This window comes from Lycorma delicatula, chromosome 1, assembly GCF_047948215.1.
Source record: "Lycorma delicatula isolate Av1 chromosome 1, ASM4794821v1, whole genome shotgun sequence".
Classification (NCBI taxonomy): Eukaryota; Metazoa; Arthropoda; class Insecta; order Hemiptera; family Fulgoridae; genus Lycorma; species Lycorma delicatula.
In genome coordinates, this window is record NC_134455.1 from 365,188,478 (window position 1) to 365,214,201 (window position 25,724).

General features: G+C 30.1%; 1 protein-coding gene across 1 annotated transcript in view; it reads right to left on the reverse strand.

Moving 5' to 3' along the window:
- Positions 1–25,724, reverse strand: part of PolrMT (mitochondrial RNA polymerase) — a 106,150-nt gene that overhangs the window by 59,327 nt on the left and 21,099 nt on the right. Inside the window, exons 6-11 of the mRNA XM_075353653.1 lie at positions 21,473–21,640; positions 17,302–17,460; positions 10,732–10,890; positions 8,126–8,302; positions 4,330–4,418; positions 3,036–3,204 (exon numbers count right to left, since the gene is read on the reverse strand). Of these exons, the coding sequence (XP_075209768.1) occupies positions 3,036–3,204; positions 4,330–4,418; positions 8,126–8,302; positions 10,732–10,890; positions 17,302–17,460; positions 21,473–21,640 (921 nt within the window). The remainder of the gene's footprint in view (positions 1–3,035; positions 3,205–4,329; positions 4,419–8,125; positions 8,303–10,731; positions 10,891–17,301; positions 17,461–21,472; positions 21,641–25,724) is intronic.

Sequence of the window (25,724 nt, forward strand, 5' to 3'; positions counted from 1 at the left end):
TTCAGTTTTTCTATGTTCATTATTAATTTTAAACAAGTATTCATAATTTTTTTTCTCATTAACTGCAGCAAGCAAAGAAACTTTTTCATTATAATCTTTTCAAATCATCAATACCATAAGTAATGTTATTTGTCACACACAATGTCTTTTACTTCATCCCACATCAATTCTATGGGATTGAGCCCAAGGATGTATGAAATCTCAAAACAGAACAACCATGATACTTAAGATTCAGTATACTAGATAACATTTTGTTTTCTATGATTTTGGTATATTGATGAACTGAAACATCTTGAACTTGAAAATTATGAAAGAGTGCATACTCTACAACCAGTATACTTTATAAATTGCGTAAAAAAAATGTCAAAAAGCCACGTTAATTATTAATGTTTAATAATCTCCTGTAAAATGACCAGACTGTCACACTTCCAGCTCAATTAGAATAAATCCAAAACATATTTCTCCCCTCCTGTCTAGGTAATAATTATTAACTGAAAATGTTTAGAAAGTTCCTACTTAAAATTACGGAACACATCTTATTTAAGTTGGTTGCCCTTCTTTTGATAATATAAACCTTGGATATGTCTCACCCATATAAATTATTAACTAATCTTGAGCTCAGTATTTTGAATATACTTTTTTTTTCTTAAACACATCCTCTTGTACTGTGATTTAGGTTGCTCAATTAAAAACTGTTACTTCATCATTTCTTTAACCCGCTGTTACTCGACCCTGCAAGAGTAACGCTGTTACTCAAGGTATGAACACCGTGCTTGCACATTGATTTTCATTTATTTACCCATATTTAATGTTGTATTTTTATTTGTTTATTCCCATGTTCAGTTTTTAATTTTTATTAACAAATTATTTATTTAAAATGAAAAAATGGTTTACCTAAGTATAATTCTCTTACATTAATACAGACTATTATTTACATATTACTATAAAAAATCTGTCTACACAATAAAAATATATTACACTATTGCTAAATATTTATTACTTAAATTTATTTATTATTACTAGCCTTCTTTATTACACATTATTTATTATTCGGCTTTTATATATGAGAAATAAATAAACCAAAATGATGACAAAGAGAAATTTGATATGCTTCACGCCAAGTAGAATTTACAGTAGAAATTAATAGAGGAAAATGAAACAAAGTGACCGATTATACATGAATTTCAATAACAAAATATTTATTAAGTTTTATTGTGACTCCTCATTATTTCTCTTCATAAACTGTTCTTTGCAAGAATCGCAAATTGTGACAGTGCTCTCTACACAGTGGCAACTCACATTTACAGCATCTAACTGTTGTTTTTCTGTTTTTCCTTTTTAGAAAAAATTCACATTTAGCTCTGATCTGATTTCTTACTGGTTTTGAATCTACAGGTTGTAGACTAAGGGATATTTCTTGATGCTGATACACAGGTCATTATGGAGGACACTGGAAGATGCTCTATTAGTCATATGTACTTTTGTAAGATCAAATAAAGTCTTCAAAAATTGTCTTCGAATAATTTGTTCTGCCTTATTAGCACAGAGTGCAATAAAAAACAATGTGAAACACACACAACTTAACAAATCTTGATGTTCAATAAAATAATACCAAAAGTTGTTGTCATAAAAATTTTTCACTAAATTTATGGTATCACTTATGAAACAATCTTAATAATATGTGTATGATAAAACCACTGCCACAAATAAAGAACACAGCAAGTCATACCATGAGCTGAACTCTTACTGTAGAAAATCTCATCATATTGAATTACTCATTACTTGATTCATTAACACATTTATATATGTCTGGCTTGACATGAAATGACATCATTTGACTGTTATGTATCAAATATAGGTCTACAGCATGCATTACAATATATAACAGATGTGGATAAGCAAACATACAGACGTACTAACTAATTTGTATTGTTTGTAACAAATAAATTTAAGGAATTGTAACTTAAGAACATTACGTGATGGGTTGTTTCAGAATACATATTCAGATTCAACATATAAAATACTATATAGAGCACCTATTCCCTTTTCAGTTCCAAATTTTATGATGACATGTGTAATTTACATTTATGGTTATTGACATAAAGGTACAGATTCTCCAATTGTAGTTCTCATGATAATTTTTTTTTTTACCTTATAGGCTTACCTCTGCTTCTGTTACTTCTGTTATATAACCTAACAAATTGGAACAGAGAGTTTGTGTAGAGTATAGCTGTATAACTAAAAGTAAAGTAATCCAAATATTAAGTAAAAAAGTAAATTAATAAAAATATTAAATACAATTTAAATTTTCTATTAGAAAGTTACACTCAATACTTAAAAATTTTATATCTGCTAGATAGATTTTTGATAGATTTTAATAACCAAATATATATTTATACATTCAATAACTTAAGAAATTAAACTAAATTAACTCAGCAATGGTTTCAAATTGATATAAGAAATATATAAATAAATTACAAACTAACCAAAACAATATATATTTATTGTATTAAAATACATAAAAGAATTCTCAAGGCCTTTTTTATACTGGTTTCAATAATACACTGAAAAATAATAAATTAAAAACCATCAAAAATAATTTTCCAAAGTTAAAATACATATTTCAGTACCCATGTATACTGTCAATCTGCTCAGAATGCATCCTAATAAATGTGATTTTACCATAATGACTATACAATAGAAGTATGTTAAGTTGTTATTGCATCATACTTGCCAGTAACTATGTGTGTAATGTATACATACCTGAATTAATGAATTTTGATAGTCTATTTTTAATACTACATAGAATATATTTATGGCAGACCAGTGAGAATAAAGGTGTTTGGTAACAAGTGCACATGCTCAGCAAAGTGATAAATGTAACATTTCAGTTGAGGTTTCCATACAAAAAATTTTACCAATAAAGTTAAGTAAAACTTATAACATAGAACTTTTTATAAACTGATAAAATACAAATCAGATTTTCAGAATAAATCAAAAACTATAAAACTCACTGCCAAAATCAAATCACTTACAATGGCTGGTCCTTCCTGATTTGAATAAACTAGCTGTTGCCACTCCTGACGTGCATTAGAACTGTTGTGACCTCTGTTATTAGGATCAGCATACCACTCACAATAATCTTTGAATAGATTTTCAGTCTTATTTAAGATACCATGATCCTGTTTATATTTTACTACATATCTGCAAAAAAAAAGAAAAACAGAAAAACATTATCGTATGCTTTACTCTAACAATTTATACTTATAAATACTTTTATATGAATAGAATAAAAGTCTGTTATAATGAGTAAGACTTATGTACATTTGTAATAAAAGGGAAGCTTTACCAAATAAAAATCAGTCCCATATTTGGCTTTCTGTACCACCACCGGATGAAAACAAGAGTTCTCACAATAGGTCTATACACAAAGCATCCACCTCCACCAAACCAAATAGCCGAGATTGCAGTATAAGAAAAATGGGCTCCACAGTAAGAGAAAAGGGATGTACTAAAAAAAAAGAAAGATGACTTACTCATGAAGACCAGAAAACAAAACAAACAAGCCCAATAAAGAAATGCTTCAAGATCCATCTAGACAAAAAATAAGAATATAGAATGGGGTTTATTTACCCAGGATGGAGACAGAAGATTTCTGAACAAAATTTTACACTGACTGGCTCAAAATGTTTTAAAGCAGATGCTTTTCCCTCCTAATATCAGAGTCACTTAAGAATTGACTCAACTTCTCTCTCGAAAACTCTTATACATCTCCACTTATATCGGTGTTAAATCATCATCAGACTCCTACCAGAGTCTAGTAAGAAAACAACTTTTGTAAGATAAGTTTTTCTACGCACCATTAAATTCTGTTTATTTTATATGCGAAAATTTCAAGACAAATCAGAAATACAAAAATTTATTTCATAAAGACATGCAAACATGCTGTTATTGGAGAAGAATAATGTGTAATAATAAGGAAGATAAGAAGATTGCCACCTAATACATCACGAACAACATATAAAATGGATCCATTTGTTTATCACAAATATTAAATTCATAAACAATGAATGATTATTAGAATTATGTGTACAATTACAGATTACCTACTTTTTGCTTGCTGATAATTTATCATGAAAGTTTATTTTTTATAATATTTCATTAACATCATGACTCTTAAGTGACTGTCATAATAAATTACAACATAAATAAATTAAATTAAATAAGTTACAAAAAAGGAAGTCACCAGAATAAGGATAATTAAACAAAAAATATAAAATAAATCTTCAATATTATTTCCTATGTACTTTATTCCTTTATATTATATACCTTGATTGTACTTTTAATCCAATTCCTCTGTAAAGCTGAAAAGTAGTTGGACTAAATGATTCAGAACCTTGAGCCAGTTTATGAATTTCCTGTAAAACAAAAAATCTCAGAATAAATCACTTAACTTTAAAAACAATCAATCTTGCTCTCTTACACATTTAATATGAATCAAGAGAAAATTTCAAATTAAAAGAAATCTCTTCCAACCTGCCACAAAGAAATGAATTAATAAAATCACCTTTAATTACACCTAAAAACTCATGCTTTTACAGTTTCAAATGGTACTAATAATTTCATTTGAATAGAATCAATAAAAAAAAAAATTAAATATATAAATACAAGTAATGAGAAATATGTAATTTATTTTTTCAATTACTCAAGACGTTTGATATATTAACAACTGCCAACTCAAGACGTTAAAACTCTCTCTTTCAAATCACACAGAAAGTGTTTTTCAAAGAGATCTTTTTTTAAGCTAAATATATAAAATAATGTCAATTCTTCAGTGGAGTTGCCAAAAATGAAGCAGTTAAAAATGCTCATCTCAAAGCAGTAAGGAGAAAACACTTTTACGTACTAAAATAATATATATATATATATATATATATTAAATTATAAAACAAATTTATTCACCCAAGTTCAGAAATACACATTAAAGAAGATGACATTTACCTTATTTCATATTTTACAAAAATGTTTTTGTGGAAACCCACATCTTCAGTCGTATTTATTATATTTTAAGCTGTTCTCATCAAACTACATTCCACATTTAATTACATTCAAATTTATCAAAAACATAATTTTTTTATTTTTAAAAAATTATTTAAAAAAAAAAAATATATAAATATAGAAGTTTAAAGTTAAAAATTAGAACTAAAAAATTACAATATAAAAAATATGATGTCAAATTTAGTAAAAATTAAAAGCAAATACGTAACTTGGCCAGCCAATGTTACAGTACAGTGTGGATTTGAATTAAATTAAATTGAACTATACATTGTCATTATTTGAAAAAGTGCTGCCATCTATTGCAGCCTTTATAAGTGTGTATAAACGTTTGGTTTATAATTTGTATATTAGTACAGAGGAATACGGGTATTGACTTTTGAATAATTATTATATATATATATATATATATATTCATACAATGCAGATTGGATGTATATATATCCAATCTGCATTGTTTGTTTGAGTATTATGTCATTTTAATCAAATTTGGTGTTTTTGTAAATTTAATATTGTTTCAATGTGTATAAAAAACTCTTGAAAAATATAATTTTTATAAGCTACATGTAAAATTTATATGTTGTTAGTTTTTAAATGTGAATGTTTCTGAGGTAATTTACAAAAGTTTATTATTGTTATATCTAGTGCCTGATTACATTATTTGTGTTAGTGGGTTAAAGTATTAGTGGGTACATCTAATTTAAAGAAATAAATAATAAAGAGAAAGTAATGAGCTTGCACAGGCAACAGTTGCAATATATGACTAGGAATAAAGGACATTTCTAGAGATTGTGGAACATCAAAGAATTAAATGAAGAGAATAATTATAATGAAAGAAAAAATCTATAAAAGATGGTCCAGTCTGCCTGATTAAAATAATGACTTTATTGATTTTAAAATAATTGATTTCAGTATAAAAAGACTTGGACATAAATGAATCATTTAACACATAAGAGCTTTTAAAATTAATTTACTAAAATGCATCATAGTATTTAAATGTTAATACACTTGTTTAAAGAGACGGAATATATAAAATTTTAAAACAGAATTTGTAGTTGTCACTAATTTTTTTTTACTATCATTTGCTTTTCAAAGATAAAACAGTAAATATATTTCTCTATTCAGCAATGCAACTAAGAACTTTTAAGGCTAAATGTAAATAATTTTATATCTAAATCTTAAAAGAAAAAAGTAATACTGTATTTACTCTTGTAACTTTTACCATCATGTAAACCAAACCCAGACTTCTAATCTTTGAATTAACTTAAAAGAAAAGTAACTGATAAAAACTAATAATAAAACTAAAGTAACTGATAATAAATTAATATAATGAAAACAATGTACAGATGAGCAATGTCATAAGAATAGGTTGTAATGCTGCGTGAAGTCACTAACAAAACAAAGCTTCCTTATATTAAATATTTTTAATACTAATTTTAGAAGCAATACATTTCTACTCCAGCTTACGTTCTTTAACCTGTTCACTACCAACGAAACATAAGACTAATTTCATTCCATGTCAAAACTCATTAACAGAAAATATGTATTTTTTTAATCAACATTCTTTGTCAATTAACTTTTTTAAATTAATTATCCCTTCCTGAAATTATTTTTCAACATATATTTTGAAAAACAAAATCAAGATATTTACTAGTAGTAATGAAATAAAATTTAAGAAATATTATTGGATTTTATACTTATTATTCATTAGTGTCTTGTTTTCATTAAAATTTTTTATTTAGTTTGTAATTTTATGTTCAGTAACATCTGAGAAACAAGAGAGGTAATCAACATAACTTCAAATACACATCTACTTCAGCTTTACATAAATCAAGTGTCACTGTCCTTATTCACTGCTAGAATAAAACAAAAATCACTAAAACTACTCTTCATAGTCTGTTTATAAAAGAGAATCAAAATTCTAGTTTCATAAAGAGCAATTTCAGATGTTGCAGGAAAGAGATTGATTTCTTCATTATCATATTAAGATGAAACTGAAGTTCAAATAATATACTATACTATAATATACATGTCTATATGTCTAGGAAATATTTATTTTTTTGTATTAAGACATCTGTGGCAGTGAACTAATTTATTTGAATAATCTTATAGAAATTGTACAATAGAAATACCTTGGGGTTCATAAATAATTAATTAATTTTTTCTCTTGGATATTTCTCAATTTAATATACAAAATTATCAGTAAACTGCAGATGTCTGAGCAAGACATAGTAATCATTTTTTTATGTGAAATTAACACCTAGCTTCCCTATTTCCTTTCTTTTCTACTACATAAATATTTTTTTTATTGTTATTGTGAATATTAATTAAATTTTACTTTTTAGTGAAACAGTAATTATTATACTTTGTAGTTTTGATTAAAACACAAAAAATCTGTATAAGGAAAATGTAATAATAACATTTTCTGTGAAATGAATTACAAATACAACAAAAACTATAAAGAATTATGGTAGATTCACTATCAGAGAATCTTATAGAGAATATAAGATATCTTATATCTCATAGATCAGATATCTTATAGAGAGGTATTGTAGGTTATACTAGGTTTTTCAACCAGAGTAATAAATAGTAGAGTAATAAAAGTAATGGACTATCTAACATAGGGCATAAGAATTATGTAATAAGAAAAGAAAGCCTAAGGATACACTCTGCAATATTTACTTGGTCTAGGAAACACATAATGTAAAAACTAAAACTAGTTTTTTTCTTTTTTTTCCTCATAAATTTATTCTTTGTCAATTAAACATTGAAATATACTCAGCGAACCACTTAATTTTTGTCTCTAATTATTATACAAAGTGTTGATATAAATTTTGATATTATATAGGGAGAAATTTGTATAAATTAGTATTACTTAGGCTTGAAAAACAGAAATAAAGAAATAATAGTAAAAGTATATAAAATAATACATAAAAAACATTACATTATACACTTCAGTATAGAAACTATGTCTATACACCGCTAAATTAACTGAGAAAATATACACAAAGGTTAGTTTTAAAAATAACTAAAATTATAACAGCAACTGTAGCAATTAACCATATCATACCTGCATGATAATATTCATCAATTGTTCTGAATCTAAGACCTTTAAGTAAGGGAATAATGTTGGGTATCTGCAAACTTTTGTATGATTCTGGGCAGCATTCATCACATTAATATCCCTCTCTAATGCTTTCAATATTTCTTTCTCCCATAATTTTTTCAAAATATCAAGTCTATCACGCTATAAAAACAAAATTAATCATTAAATAATGTCAAAAATTTAAAGTAGTACATAAGTACAAAGTATTATATGGCAGTGACCAACATGTCAGACAGTTTTCAATGTCTTAAGATTATTAATACACGACAATCATATGAACATGGACTGCCTGACTCAAGCTATTATGTGATTAATGAAATAAATCATTTGAGTTTAAGTTATAATTTTATAGCCTTAAGTAAAAAAAAAAATTATTATGTTTTATTTAAGAACATTATCTTATTAAAGAACTCATTTAAACAGCAAGAAACCAAATGTACTTCAGGTTGGCTTTATTGCATAATTTTTTATGTACATGTAATTTCCAAGCACTGCAATTATGATGAAAAAATTCTATAACATGTACACTTAACGATGTTAAAATGGGGACTTTTCATTTCTTATGCTTTTCAAATACTTACTATATTCAAGTACTTACTGGCTATTGTGATGGATCTCCTTCAAAGATGTCACTTTCTGACCGAACACACCAAATCCAATGGTGTTTTCACTTTTGGAAGCATACCTGAAATTTTCTTTCTTTAAGGTATTAAGAACCCTCTCCATATTTGACTGGTTGTCTTCAACTGAATCAAATCGGCACCCTTCCAGCAAAAATTTGAAACAGGTAGAAGTCAACAAGGGGCTAAATCAGAGGAATAGGGGAGCTTGCGGAAGAACAGGAATTGAATGAGAACATATGATGACTAACTGCTTTGTCGCGGTAGAGGATCTAATTCTTGTCTCGCCAGAATGCAGGAATTTCCTTCTCTACATTTTTTCACAAATGCTGAAGACACTTTTACAGTATTCCTGGTTGATTGGTTGTTCCCAAGGGGCAAATTCATGATGCAAGATACTCATACAATCGAAAAAACCACCAACATTGTCTTCACATTCAACTGACTTTGTTGCACTTTTTCTGTTTGTGACAAACTTGGACCCTTCTGCTACGATGAGTGTGTCTTTGTTTCTGGGTCAAACCTATAACCCGTAATTGATCGCCTGTAATTACTCTGTTTAACAAATCTGGATCAGTTTCAATTAATCAGTTCTTGGGACACTGCAAGTTGGTATTGTTTCTGCTGGTCTGACAACAGTTTTGGAATGAATTTCACAGACATTCTAAGCATGTTCAAATCTTCAGATAAAATTGACAGAATCATACAGAAACTTAAATTCAGTTCATTAGCCATTTTCATATGTTTTTGAAGTGGAATGTCAGCCGGACTAGAGGTCATTTTTGACTGATTCAAGGCCATCTTTGAATTTGTTGAACCAAATAAACATTTGACTAGCTCAGACATTATCCTCAAGAACTGTTTTTAAAAGTTCCTTAGCCTCTGAAGCTGATTTCCTGGTTTTCAAACAAAATTTGACACAAACTTGTTCTGTTTTCCATCCTTTTGTAAAATCAATAATCAGCCGAGAACTGAAAACACATCTTCACTCATCTGGATGCCATTTTCTACTAAACAAAGATATTGCAATGATATTTTCAGAACCTTTCAGAGACAAAACAAGTTTTCCCTTCCATACTCATGGGCAACTTACTTCCTCCTTATTGAGCAGTAACAGCACCTATCTGGAATCACACCTCATATGTTATGAAGAAGAAAGGATGCAATTAATGAAATTAGATTAATTTAAATTAAAAGTTTTCTTTGGACTAACATCGCCCACTTGTTATGAAAATACAGTCATTTCCCAGTGATCAATTACGAATTGATAAATGCTTTTTATGGCCAAAATTTGTTTTTTTTTTTATTATTTTATTCGACAGGCTAAATCATTTTTTAAATCTGTGTAATTAATCATTACTTATTTTTAATATCAAACTACTTCCTTTATAACCGGATGCGCGTGTGTGTGATTGATATATATATATATATATACCAATCCCATACAGAGTTATGCAAACAAGGAAGTGCACCATTTTGTTGCCATATAAAACTCACTGGTCCATCATGCAGTCAAGGAAAAAGCCATGTCCAAATAACCAATTCCTGTTATGCTCTTCAGCGAAGAAGAATAGTTAAGTATTTTTGTTTTTATGACCCAAGATCGGATACTTTTTGATTATACCTCATAATTGATCATTTCTACATATTTAATAAAAACTTCATCACGTTACTGACACCTTTAGTATTTACTTCCAAACTCTTCACGTTCTTATTTTCTCAATTGTATCATAATCACCATATCTTCCATCACCCAGAAACTATGAATCACTAACAGAGTAAAACGTTATTTGGCTAGAACATTTACTACAGGGTTAAGATGCAATGAAACACCTACTCATAAAGCATTTCATAACTACTGCCAACAGCAAGTAAAGCGATCTAATTAAACTACATTCTAAGCTTACTTAATTTATAAACATATATTTTAATCAAATTAAATTAACTTACATAAAGTTGCACAAAAGGAGATGAATCCTTGCGTTTTTCAATTGATTTTATAGGTACAGTTCCTCTTTTCTCATTCTCCAACTGTCTCTTACTGAAACTTTTCAGTTCATCTGCAGTAAACAGACCTTCTACAGGTGATCTCAACAGATTTGATTTCTCCTAAAACATAACCAAAACTTTTCTTAGCAGAACAAAAAATTCTAAACTTTGATATAAAAATGAAGCTTAAGTATTTCTGTTCAATAAAATATAGAATGATGATGATGTTTGTTGTCTTCAAATAAACAACTCTAATAATTTAAGGCAGTCTTATTCATAACAGCTTGAATTTCCTCTTCTTAAATACCTTTACTATATTTCTTATGTTTTTCACTTATCTAGAAATTTTGTATAAAAATTTGTATTTAACATTTTCAATGACAGCTCATGTTGAAATGATTAGGAATCATATAAGCCTATGACAATCTTCTTTAACAAGGTGATGGAGTGTTAGTTGCAACTTAGAATATCATAATTACTGAAAAGCTCTATAGCTCGAACATTAAAGACAATTAAACTCAACAGTTTAAAGGGTTAAGATCCTAGAAATGATATTCTTTTATAAAATGTAATTGCCTGTAAATGAGATAACACAGAGAAGTGTGGCTCATCTTAAGTGAAGCATCTTCTTAAGAGTATATCTAAGAAGTGCTAAATAGCTTGTCTTTCCTTATAAAAATTAAAGTATTCACATGGCTCTGTTCTATGCATCATGAATAAAACATTGGAACACTTGGCTAATCCAAAAAATATAAAAAATGAAGCTATCTATTTATTTCCATGAATATTGATATACTAACTTAATAAGGCAACACTGTAAAATACAATATACAAATACCTTAAGACAGAAAAGTATTAATTTTGGACCATCTAAAAATGACAAAAACAGGCAAAATTTAAACAAAGTAACAAACTGGTAACACTGAAAACAAAGCTCCTCTGCTCAAAAGATAAATTTAAAATCACAAAAGACAAACTATTTTATGTCAACAGTTTCAGAATTAGAAAATTCACATATACTGACATAAAAAAAAACTATTTTACATTTTCATCTGATTTGAAAATTGAGAATATTTTACAGCAAGATTACATTTCAGCTCATAGCAGAGGCTTTTTTTATCAGAACCTAATTCAATTATGTTGTTTTTATTAATATACTTTGTAATTTTATTACCTAATGTATAATTATACATTATTTGGTAAAGTGAATAAAAAGTTGTCAATACTGAAAAGTATTTATTGTTCAGTAAAGTAAATATGGAATAGTTAAAGTAAATACTGCAATTAAAATGACTAAATCTTTACTAAACTGGAAAGTATTTTTATATTAAAGTACAGTGATCGCAAATTATTCAGTGCATTTCAGGTATTTACATGCACATTTTATCATTGAACAGGTCATTTCAAACAGTTCTATTTACAACACTTATTGACTTCAAACAAGTTTTACATGAGCACCTTTTGTGGCACATAAAATGTCTAAACAATCATCAATTTCACATCACACATTACAAGGAATATCTGAAATTATTCCATTAATTACACTTTTTATTATTCTTTTTAGTTCGTTGATGTAGTCAATCTTTGTTGCAAACATCCTGTCTTTGAAAAACCCGCCAAGAAATAAATCAAGTAGTGTAATGTCAAGGGATCGAGACGACCAGAAAACATTGGAACACTTGGTCCATCATGGCCAATTCAATGTTTAGGAAATTCTTTTTGTAGGTAGTTTGTAACACATAAACCTCAGTGTGTAGCGCACCATCTTGGAAGTAAATGTTGGATTGCCGATGTTCAATCTGTGGTACTGCAAACTCCTGCAAAAGTCTAGATAACTAAAGCTAATTATCTAGTTTTCATGTCTAGATAATTGAACCAATCAGTGAAGAAGGATAGTCCAATCGCTTTATAAGCAGTCAACGCATACCAAACGTTAATTTTCAGGCTAGTACATTGGCAAAATTGTAACAGTGTTTTTTATCGTCATCTTGAATTGCACGCACCAACTGAATTTTATATGCATGAAGTTTTAGGCACTTGTGTAGAACCTTCGCAATTCTTTGACTTCCTAAAAAGTTTCTCTTACTTGATCCACAACTTCCTGGGTAACAAGAGGTCTGCTACCACCTTTTTTGTGCACTACACTTCCTGTATCTTTAAACTGTTGATACCAATATTTAATAGTCTTTAATTGTTAGGCTCAAGGCTGTACTCTATAAAAAAAAAATGTCTATGAATGTAATAACAGATCTGCTTTCATGATACTACAGTAAGTATATTGCTTTTTCCTGCACAGCAGCCATTGTTCAACTGACTATTTCCATTGTTGTTACACTGGGCAAGCATGTTCATTCAAGGTAATCAATCAGTAACTCCAGTATCTATACTAATGTTTGAAAAATCAACATGCACTACATTGCTTTATTCATTTTTTTATTAACTCCTAAAATATAATGAATAATTTATGTTCAAACTGTATTCTCATGTAGCATTCCAGTATTTATGCATAATTAATTGAATTTATTACAGTTTATTACAATAATAATATAATTATATTTGGGGGTAAACCTGTTTGCGTCCGTAACAGAATCTTACACGTCCCCCCTGGTTAACACTAAATGAGCAGCAATAAAGAACTGCCAGACAGTCTTTTCATTCTTTTGATCTCCTGGCGAAAACATTGCAATGAAAGCAAGGCAAACCAAACTTTGTAACAATCCTCCTCAGGACTTCAGAATAAGAGTATGTCAAATCAATATAGAAGACAACAGCCACAGTAAAAGCCACAATAATTCAATCACGAGGCTATTTACCAGGGTATAATCTCGCTGCAGCAATAAATCATCCAAAATATAGAATTGCTACAAATGTTAGAATAGATATTGATAATGTTTCAATCATCCATCCACCCATCTCCATCACAAGATCTTTTAGCTGTAAAGGTTGAAGAGACGAAAATCATTAATATTTATAAACTTCCAAAGGCACAGTGGCATAATGGCATAATCCCCGTTTTTAATCATCCTTTTATATATGCAGGAGATTTTAACTCATACCACAAAATTTGGGACTATAATGATAACAATACACAAGGAATTTCCCTAGTATACTGGAAAGAGAGAACCAACCTTAAACTGCTCTTTGATGCTAAGCAGAAACCCATATTTTATTCTGCAAGATAGAGGAAGGGCTACAATCCTGACTTAACTTTTATAACACAGATGCACAACTACGTCATGCTGTTAGAGAAGTATTTGACAACTTTCCAAATTCTCAACACAGACTGATAGTCACCACTCTACGCACAACAATTCCCATCAACTGTTCTCTTCCCTTACCTAGATGGAATTTTAAAGTCAACTGGGATAAATTCAACAAGCAACTATCGGATGACATGAGGTGGATTCCATCAAAAATACAGAACTATGAAAGATTTGCTGCTCTAATAGTCAGCTCTACCAAAAAATATATCCCCCTGAGGAGTAATAAAATCCTACATTCCTTGTCGGAATGAAGAGTGCCAAAAATTGTACAATGCTTACAAATGCACAAGAGACCAGGCGATAGACGAGCAATTGCTAGAAACCCCAAACTAAACAACGCTAGAACTGTTAGATGGAAAGAAAAGCTGGGAGAGCCTCAACTTTATGCACAGCAGCAGGACAGCACAGAATTTATTGCGTAAGCTGGAAACCATACAAAAAAAAACCCATTGCAACTACCAACATCCCTAGGCCAGAAAGAATTAAGAACCTATCGAAGATCATTTATTGATAGGACACATAAGAGAGAAGTAAGGTATGCAATGGGCGACATTTGTAAAAGTCATCAACACTATGGACCACATCACAATGGAAGAATTCAATGCTGCGATCAATTTAAAAAAATGAAGAAAAGCTGCTGGATTAGCCAACATTTATCCTGAGTTTATTAAACACATCAGTCCAAACACAAAAAAAAAACCAATTAAATCTATTAATATCCTGCAAAGGGGTAAGTTAACAAAAATTTTCAAGAAAAATAAAGTAATTGCAATTTCTAAGCCCGGGAAGGAAATCGTTCAACCTGAAAGCTACAGACCAATAGCACTTTTACGCATATGTTTCAAGATCTTAGAAAGAATACTACTTGTGTATCTAACACCCATTGTCAGTAACATTATACCTATGGAGCAGGCTGGTTTTTACGCCAGGAAGAAGTTGCTGCAATCAGGTCCATTCGCTTACAACCTATAAAGAGAAAGGATTTCAACAAAGGCTTAAAACATCTGCTGCGTTTATTGATCTAAATTAGTCTGAAAAGAAGGACTACTACTCAAGGTGTATAAGCTTGTTCCTTGCAAATCGTTCCCTAATTTACTGAATGAGATGCTGAGTGATAGACTTTTTTGAGTACATCTCAACAGAAAGCCAAGCATATTCTACAGCCTACAAAATGGCCTATCACAAGGATTCATAGTGGTACCTCTATTGTTTAATATTTATATCTCAGATATACCACCTATCTCAGATATAACCACATCTCAAAGATTCATATAAGCAGATATGTTACCGTTGGTACCCAAAGATCGAACTTAGCTCAAAATGAGGCTATACTGATAGAAGATCTTGGCACAATCGGTAAATATTTCAAAAAATGGGGACTCAACCAAATCCAAATAAAACTGAAGTCATTGCATACATCTTAACAACAGGAAAGCTCTACGATCTCTTGCCATTAACTATGAAGGAGTTGCACTGAAACATAACCCACACCAGACATACCTGTGTCAGGCTTGACAGAACACTTACCTTTAAACAACATCTTGAAAAATTATCAGCTAAAGTTAAAACTAGAGCCAGTCTAATTCAGAAGTTGGCCAATTCATTTTGGGGAGCTACCACCAAAACTCTAAGAATCAATGTACTAGCCTTCGAACATCTCTGCTCCAGTGGCTACCATTGCTAAGTAATATCATACCCCCCAAACTAGATGATTAGCAGCCCTAAATCACAGTTGGAAAAATAAAACGCTAGCCCATCTCTACCTATTCATGCCGATATAGATTTTCTCAAACAGCACCCGAGATTGAAGTCCAGACATCCACCTACAGCAGCCACAGATCAGCTCAACAACTTCAACACAAAGGATCACTGGACATCACTATGGCAAGGTCAGAATATCACTAACTCCAACCTTGCAACAGATCAAACTCTAAGGGTACCAGCATTTACTCTTCCTCGAAGACAGTGGTACAACATCAACAAAATTTTCACAAATCATGGTATCTGCAATAACAGCTTGATCCAATGGGGGAACTGCGGAAAGCCCATGATGCGACCAATGTGGAAGAACAAACAATTGCCCACCTGGCCTTGGTTTGTCCAAATGCATATTTTAGAGACTTGCTACACGACATCCATGATCTTACCTCTGACGCATTGGAATGGCTAACCCACTATGACCTGTGTTTGTGATAAAAAGGTGCAATAGACATAATATTGTTAAATTTTTGTAAAAATTGTAATGTTTGTAAGTTCATTAGAATATATATGTATTACAATAATTACTCTTCTCAGTGGCATGGTTATCACAAGTCTAGTAAACTTGCTGATTTTGAAATAATCCTTGAACGTATGAACTCGTTAAGCGTTAGGAATAGGATACCATAAAATAAAAGAATTCAATTACACAGAAAGATATTTTTATTACAGAGAAGTGATTTTATATTCTCATTAGCTAGTTTATAAGCACCATTTTTTCCAATCAATTTGATGATTTGTCCTTTGTCTATCACACTGGGATCCTCTTCAGCTATCAAAAAGACAAATACTGCCAAAAGCGTAGCAAGTCAAGCTGGGATATTTTCTTTTAAATCCATTACAAACTTCTACCATGTAGGAAATGTCTTCCCTTTGTCATAAAGCTTGTTTTTATTGGGCCAAATACTTTGTCAATAACTCTTTTGCATGCACTTAATTCAATGATTTTTCTTCCATATGTACAGATTCTTGAAAGAAATTAGCTTTATTCCATAACCGCTGTTTCCTAAAAGACAAGAAGCATCACTAAATGTTTTCATTACCACCAAAACACTACTTTGTCTCAATGTTTTTGACTTTTTGGGTACTTTTGATTTTGGGCACTATCCTTGAAAGCATCAATTCTTGTAATTACACCTGCTGCACACATTACTTGTATGCTGATGCATACCAAAATTGGTTAGCTTTTTAATTTGTATGCGAGTATAATCAACTCACCAATTACACAAGGAATTTTCAACTAAGTATTCCATTTTCGTTTTCATACATCAATTTCAGAGGCAGTTTACACATATTAACTATATATTAATATTATTAATACTAAACTGGATAATTAATTTCTAACAAGAGCAATGTTTTCATTTTCCTTGAACTTAATAGTGCATTACAATTTAATTAATTAATTAGTAATAAAAACTTCTTGTTATACATTTTATAATAATCTAATTGCCATATTCAACAGATTGCACATATACATACCCACCACCCTTAATAAGCAAATGTGATTTACCTCATTCAACTTCTTTAATAAGGAGCACGAATAACATAGATCAGGTGGTGCAACTTCTGGCTTAAAATCAGGATACAATCTCTGGAATACCTGGAGCAGTATTTCCCTCTGATTTCCAAGAAATGCACATTTTTGTAAGAGATCGTTAATTGTGATGCCCTAAACCAAAACCAGCAAAAAATACACAAAATGAAAAATAATTAATCAATTACTCATAAATAAATAATCACAATGCTATTTACTGGTAGAAGTATTTAGTTCTTAAGACTTTATATTTCTTTACTTTTAAAAATTAAAAAAAAAAAATGTATAAAATATAATCCTTCCAGTAAAAAAAAAGCATTATGATAAACCATCACCAGATATATCTTCCAACTCTTCCTAGAAATACCATAGTATTTGTGACAATTTTATAAAATTGTCATTTCATTAAGAGTAATGAAAAATAGTTACACACGAGATGAGGCTGGTACCTTAAATGAAGCTAGTGCCCCAATTTTTAGCATTAAAATATACATTCAAACATAAAAATGAGACTTTTTGAAATTATTAAACTTAAACCAATTTTAAGTTATAAATTTTCTGCATATAACCCTAAAGGTAGAAACATAATTTTTTTTAAGAGCTTAAATCTAGATATTTGCTTATAAGAGAAGCTCTAGAAGTGTAGAAATGGCTTTACACCTACAAATGCCCTTACACCTAGAAATGTATTTGTGCAGGACTTCCCTTGGCTTCAAACACATTTCTGGAACTGAATTTAAAACTTTCTACTGCAAATCCCATTATGTCAAACAGAATTACAAAAATCTTTCTTGAATATTGGCTTACAGTTCTTCAACAGCAGTGTATTTGTTAATAACCTTAATTTTAGGATAGGCCCACAGAAATTAATCACAACTGTCTGTGACAAACAAACATATCTGTTGGTTAAGATTGGTTTGAAACTTGACTTAAGAGATGACAAAATTTTGTGACTAAAAAAAAAATAGTCTCCATTTAACAAAAATCTCTAGGCTACAAATTATAATCCTCCATTATAAATTAAATGCCAATTGGTAGTCTGCTGATAACCATATACCTCCATTCCCTCTCACAAGCCTTACGAGATCAACCAGTTAAAAGACTTTCTTTTCCTTTCCAAATTCTGTATCAGCCACCAAGTCAGACAATTCTTGAAATATGTGAAGTTTCAAATAAAATTTCATTTCATCAAATTCGTAAAAATTTACAATACCTACCTACCTACCACTTGTATACGTACCAATGCAAGTATACGTTGCACCTGCATTTTGCTTCCAAAAAACTTTTGTACTGTTTTAAATACAAAAAATAAAAATAAATAATATGACATAATATCTATGGATAAACGTAAGAACAGTTAAATATCACATCAGTGTGCATTAGGTAAGTTAAATATTAAAAATTAAAAAACACGACTACCAAAAAAAAAGTTACTGTTTCATATAGGATAATTACTAATATAATATAATTGAGTAAATATAAATGAGTGATCAAGTGAAAATTTTGTATATAGTATCTGTATAATTTATGTAAACTTTTTTTTAAATTTATTTTAACATATGTTTGTATATGTTAAAATAAACATTTTAACATATTTAAACATATAACAAATTACATTAACATATTTTAACACATTTATTTTTATTTTGTGTTCAAAAAGTAACGAGAATTTTTGTTTTTTGGAAATAATTTTATTTATTTGTCTACATTAATGTTATCCCCTTCAAAATAGTCCCCATTAGATATTATACACTTACGCCAGCACTTTTTCCGATCCCCGAAACACTTCTGGAACTCAATCTTTTGGAATAGTATTTAACTCTTTCAACTATTCACTTTTAATCTCATCTATGCTTGTAAAACAAGCATAAGATTCTCATTATATGACCTAGATACTGTAATTTCCTTGTTTGTACTGTAGATGTAATCTCAAGTTGTTTATTCATACTCTCTAGTACCTTGATGTTTGACAACTTATCCTTCCAAGACATCCTTAGCATGCGTCTATAGCACCATATTTCAAACGCTGCCAGCTTTAAGATCCTCTTAAAGCTGCGTTTCAGGGATCGGATTCTCTTTATTTTTGGGAATAGAAAAAAGTCATCCGGGGCCATGTCTGGCGAATATGGCAGCTGGGGATCATTACAGTGTTGTTTTTGGCTAAAAATTATTGAACACGCAATGAAGTGTGAGTAAGCACACTATCATGAAGCAAAAGCCATGAATTGTTTTGCCACAAATTCAGGTGTATCTCAAACAGAGACTTTGAGTGATCTATAGAAAGTAGTTCAAAAGATTAGAGATGTTAGTATACAGTAAGGCCTTAGAATGAACCTTAAGAAGATAAATTATATGGTGATAACTAAATTACAAATGGCAAGCCCAGAGTTATACATCGACAATGCAATAATTGAAAGAACTAAATACAAAACCTTGGTACTTGGATAACCAACAACATGGACCAAACACTGGAAATTAAAACCCAGATAGAAATGGCTAGAAGCGCATTTCTCAAAATGCATACTTTCTTATATGATCAGCAGGTCAGATTATATCTGCGGGCTAGAATGGTAAAATGTTATGTGTTTCCTGTGTTGCTATATAGAATGGAGGCATAGCCATTGGAAAAACTACACATGAAAAGGCTGGCAGCCTTTGAAATATGGTGCTATAGACGCATGCTAAGGATATCTTGGAAGGATAAGGTGTCAAACATCAAGGTACTAGAGAGTATAAATAAACAACTTGAGATTACATCTACAGTACAAACAAGGAAATTACAGTATCTAGGTCATATAATGAGAGGAGAGAAGTTTGAGTTGCTCCAGTTGATCATGCAGGGAAGATAGTGGGCAAGCATAATGTTGGGAGGTGCAGAATTTCATGGTTGCGCAATCTGAGGGAATGGTTCAGCACAACACCCATTTAACTGTTCCGAGCTGCCTACTCAAAGGTCAAAGTAGCAATGATGATTACAAACCTCTTGAAAGGAGATGCCACTTGAAGAAGAAATCCGGGTGTTTTTTTCTAATTGCTTCACGCAAATGGCATTGAACTTGTAGGTTCAATGCCTCCTTATTGATCGTTTGACCTTGTGGCAAGTACTCATGATGCACTATGCTGTTAAAATCAAAGAACATGGTGAGCATAACCTTCATATTTGACTGTACTTATTGAGCTTTGTTCGGTCTTGGTGATCCATAATGCCTCCACTGGGACGATTGAGCCTTAGTTTAGACATCATATCCATAAACCCATGTTTCATCACCTGTTATGACACATTTCATTCAGTAATTCTGCATCGTTGTTGACTTCATTTAGCGACTCCTAAGCAACTTTCATTTGCCGCTGTTTTTGTTCGAAATTCAACAATTTTGTAACAAATATTTCTGTCACACGTTTCATACCCAAAACATCCAAAAAAATTTCATGGCATGAGCCAATTGATATCCCAACATCATTAGCGACTTCTCTGATTGTGATTCGGTGATCATTCATAATCATTTCTTTCATTTTTTCCACGTTTTCATCAGTTGTTGATGTGCTGGGTGTTTGGGGAATTCATCATCTTCACGAACTTCTTGGAAACGCTTATACTACTCGTAAACCCTTGCTTTACTCATAGCAGAATCACCAAAAACAATATTTAACATTTTTGAAACAATGGTACACTTTATTCCATTCTTACGGCAAAATGTAATACAAATTCTCTGATCCATTACCAAAACACGTGTTATCCTTTCAACAGACTAAACATCCAATATGGCTACAAATGTACAGATAAATCAGTTCAGCCATTGATCTGCAGCAGTGGAGTAAACGTACATATAAACATACGCCCTAAATACATTACACTCCTTTTTGGACAATCATGTAAAAATAAAAATATCATAATCAGGATTTTTCAGTATACAAATAATTCAAGATGTTGTTTTCTCTTATTACAACTAATCTATATTATAATATAAAACATATGAAAAAATTAATGTTATTTAATGAATGGAAAGTAGGAATAAAGACTCTAAGTTAAAAATAATAAAAAATAAATTGGGTCCAGTAGATGTGATGAAACAAGAAAATTTACATTACAGTTTAATAAAGAATACAATATATTAGAAAATTGCAAAATTCAATATAAATCATTTACTTCCTCAACCATCTCCTTGATGACATTTTGAAATGCAGCATCCACATTAATATCAACATCCGAAGCTCGAGCAATGCATTCCAATCGTGCTGCATATGAATTACATGATGGTTTCAACTTCAAAACTTTTAACATACTCCAAACTTCATTAAGTTTCTCAAGCTTTCCCTAAAAAAGATTAAAATTAGAACAATTAGTATTATTATTTATACATATATTAATGACAAACAAATCAACATATTCATTCACTAATTGAACAAAGTAACAAACTGAGAATCACCACCTTTCAATCCTATCAATGCCATCAATTTTATTATAATTTTCACATAAATTTAACCATTTTAATACAGAAATTCTGATCAACATCAAACTAGATAATGCAGTGTCATCTAAACCCAATTCGCTGCTTCAACATTACTTCGTTCCCACTGATAATTTGCTGCCATTCAACCAGAAGCCTAATTTTTTTTTTGTCTATAATCCTATTTAAAAAAGACTGGCATTATTTCAAAGTGGCATTTTTATTTTAGTAGCTTTTAATAAATAATTTACTAATCTAAGTTATGCTGACAAATTTGTATATTTTTCGCCTCAAAACATCACACGTATATTAATATTTACTAATCATGACAAAATGAAAAAAAAAAAAATTATTACAATAGTAAAGATTTTACTCAATTACCTCTGAAATTTATAACAAGTATTTAAATGTTTCCTAATCTTTTTTCTTTCAAAACCAGTTTTCTAATCTACTGGTAAACTAAATAGTACATTAACAGTTCTATTTTTATTGAGAGATGAAACAGGAATTTAAAAATAATTTACACATTTAATTTCTTAATAAAGTTATGAAATTCTGAAATTGCAACAGGAAAACAAGCATATAATAAGGGGTAATTTTATGCATAATGTTCTGCAGTGATAATATTTTCTCAATAAATTGAAACTCATAACAATAATACTGTAAAGAATAAATTTTATTAGTAATTAAAACTTGTTTTTTTTTCTTTTACATTTAAGTAACTACAAAATATGACATTTTCTTCCTTAATTGTAAATCACATCTATTAGACATGTTAAGTATTTGTGCCTAGTATTTCTTAAATTCAAGTAGCAAGCTTAATTCCACAAAAAATCTTTTATGAACTTTTTATAGATGCATAAAAGACCTTTTACTCTGAAAAAATTCTAGTACATTATGGCATCTGATGCTTATATCATCATCAATTACTTTACTGGTAACTGTAATTTTTTTGTGAAATAAAGCTATCATCAATTCATCCCCTCTATCAAAGACTAAATGACTAAATTGTCTCATAAAATGACCTCATTTTAAGGACCTTCATTTATAAAAATGGCTTCCCTCTTTTCCCCCTGAACACTGCTATGCTGTTTTCTCAATTGTAACCATTACAAAAATAAAAAGTGAAAAAGACAATATTTGACCTTTTGTTATGTCTGGGTTTTTTATTTTGAAAGTTTCAGTCATATTTATCCTACAATCTATCAATTTGAATTTATTTTTATTTTTTATTATATTGTTGGCAATTATATACTACAAAATTTAAAATTAATGATTAGTAAAATTTAATAATTAAAATATTATATAGAATATAGAACAGAAACTCAAAATCATATAAACATTTCATTACAACCAAACAAAGAGATAAACATAATGGCTTTAACATTATTGTAATTTATAATTATCAATAAATTAACATATTTCTTTTTTAAACAATATTGAAGAAATAGAAAATTCTGTAATTTATTTTATCTAGACTACACGTTTATTACCTTCAATTTTATTTGTACAAAGTGTTAAGGAAGGAACAAAAAATACAATTCTGAAGCACATATGTTTTAAAAACATATGCATGTTTAAAACTATTTAAAATCACCATAATTTGTAACTTGCTTGAACAGCATACAATTTAAATAATTATAATAAATAAATTTATAACATTTCTTATGATGAAACTTTTTTCCATCAGTCAAATAACTGGTTTGATACAATTCACTATTCCTTTCAATTCTGTGATAATTTTTTAACTTCATCATAATAACAGGTTAATGACCAAATGATATTTTTGTAAATCATGATATTTGTCAAGTACGATTCTGAAGATGGCATGTTGCAAAGTTTCAGACACATGTTTAAATAGGTTGTTCGTGGCAATAAAGTAAAGCAAACAAGTTACAATAATTTTCTGAAAAATTAATGTTTGAACGATTATAAATTAATTTTAAAAAGTTTTAGCCTGACAGACACAAAAAGAGTTAATTCTACTTTAAAGGATTTTCCCCTTCATTTTTGATGATAAAAAAGTGGGTTGTTTAAATGTGGATGTATATGCATTCAAGATGATGAACACTTGGAATGCCTACAAACCATTATGACTGCCAAAATGGTCACAAAAATACACAATGCTGTATTAAGTGATCAGCAACTGAAGATACATGAGCTTGCTAAGATCATAAACATTTTGAAAGACTAAGTCCAATTACATTTTACACAATGTATTAAAAAAGCGCTCTGCTTAACGGGATCCTCATTTGTTAACAGCCAACTGAAAATGTATGTGCTGTAAACCACTTCTTCTCAAGGGCATTTGCATTTATTTAAATGCAGTTTCACTGAGTTTCTTCAACATATTATAACAGTAGATGAAACATGGATTCACCAGTACATGCCAAAGACCAAATGATGAATGGAAGCAGGTTAAAGTGCATCAAAGGCAGCAAAAATGATTCCATCTGCAAGAAAAGTCATGACTGTGGTTTTTTGTGATTCTCATGATGTGGTGCTCATAGACTACATGGAGAAATGCAGAACCATCACAGGGTAGTACTATGTTTCACTACTGGATCAATTGAAGGGTGATATTCAGGCTAAACATCCACATCGACCAAACAGAAAATGCTCTTTCATCACAATAATATATGTACACATACATCTCAGGTTGCTGTGGCAAAACTCCATAACCTATACTTCGAAGTGCTTCCACATGCATTATATTTGCCAGATTTTGCTCCCAGCAGTTATTTTTTACTCTTCCTAATCTGAAGAAATGATTCGCTGGGACTTACTTCAAATGATAATTTCAAAGCTGTGATAACTCATTATTATTTTGCAGAATGACAAATCAGATTATACTGAGAATATTAAAAAATTGTAAAGTTACTGACGTAAATTAATCAAATTGTTAATAAAAAAAACTAAATTTCAGAAAAATCTTATTTTCTTTGTTGGACTGAAAACTTTCCAAACACCCTTCAGAAATCTTTATTTATTTTTCTTTAAAATTTTCCCCCTCTACACTCCTCTCTATTAACATGCTACCTAAATCAGAATCGCCAACCAACACAGAGCTTATCTCTATAAAATTTTACCTCAAATCTCTCTCCGCTTATTGATCTTAAATATTCTTCATTTCATTTCAAAATACATCTCTAGCACCAAATTTCAAAGGCTTCCATTTTTTATATTTCCTTTTTCTTTCTTTCCTGTAGTCCACATGACACTCTACAAAAATATTTTTCTAATTCATCTCATTCCCATCCGACAGTTTCATGTAGGCTGAGCTTCTCCACATTGACGCTGCTTAATCTATGGCTGGGAGGCAGCCTGTTCAATTCCCAATGATTAGTTTCTAGTACAGACTTCCCAATGATTAGTTTCTAGTATAGACTTCTTTTATATCCCTACAATGTTTTCTTGAATGAGAGAGTCCTGTCAAGTTTCATACCTAAGTATTTTGGCATAGTAAAATGTTTAAGCTCATCATTCCATGTTACTCGCAGTTTTCTGTTACCTATTCTGTTTCTTAACGAAAAGGTGTAGACCTGAGCTTTAATAGGATTCAGCTTGAGGTAATTTAAGACATAGTACATGGGGTGTACGTTAGTATTCGCCCTATATATATATATATATATATATATAGGTACCTAATATATACTATATACATAGTATATACCAGAAGGTAGTCATAGTAAAGGGTTTTCTTTCAGTGACGTATTCAACCTATTCTAAACTTCTTCAAAGGTGTATCCTTGGGCTGCCACAGTGTATCATCAGTGTGGATAAACTGTTTGTTTCTTGACTGATAGGGTTATAACTGGTATAAATCTTATAAAGCAAAGGTACTAGAATGCTCCCTTGAGCAAGGCCATTTTTCTGGTATTGTCACAGACTATTTTGATTGTGCAGGATTGTATGCAATTGTCTGTTCTGGTATATTGAACAAATTTTATG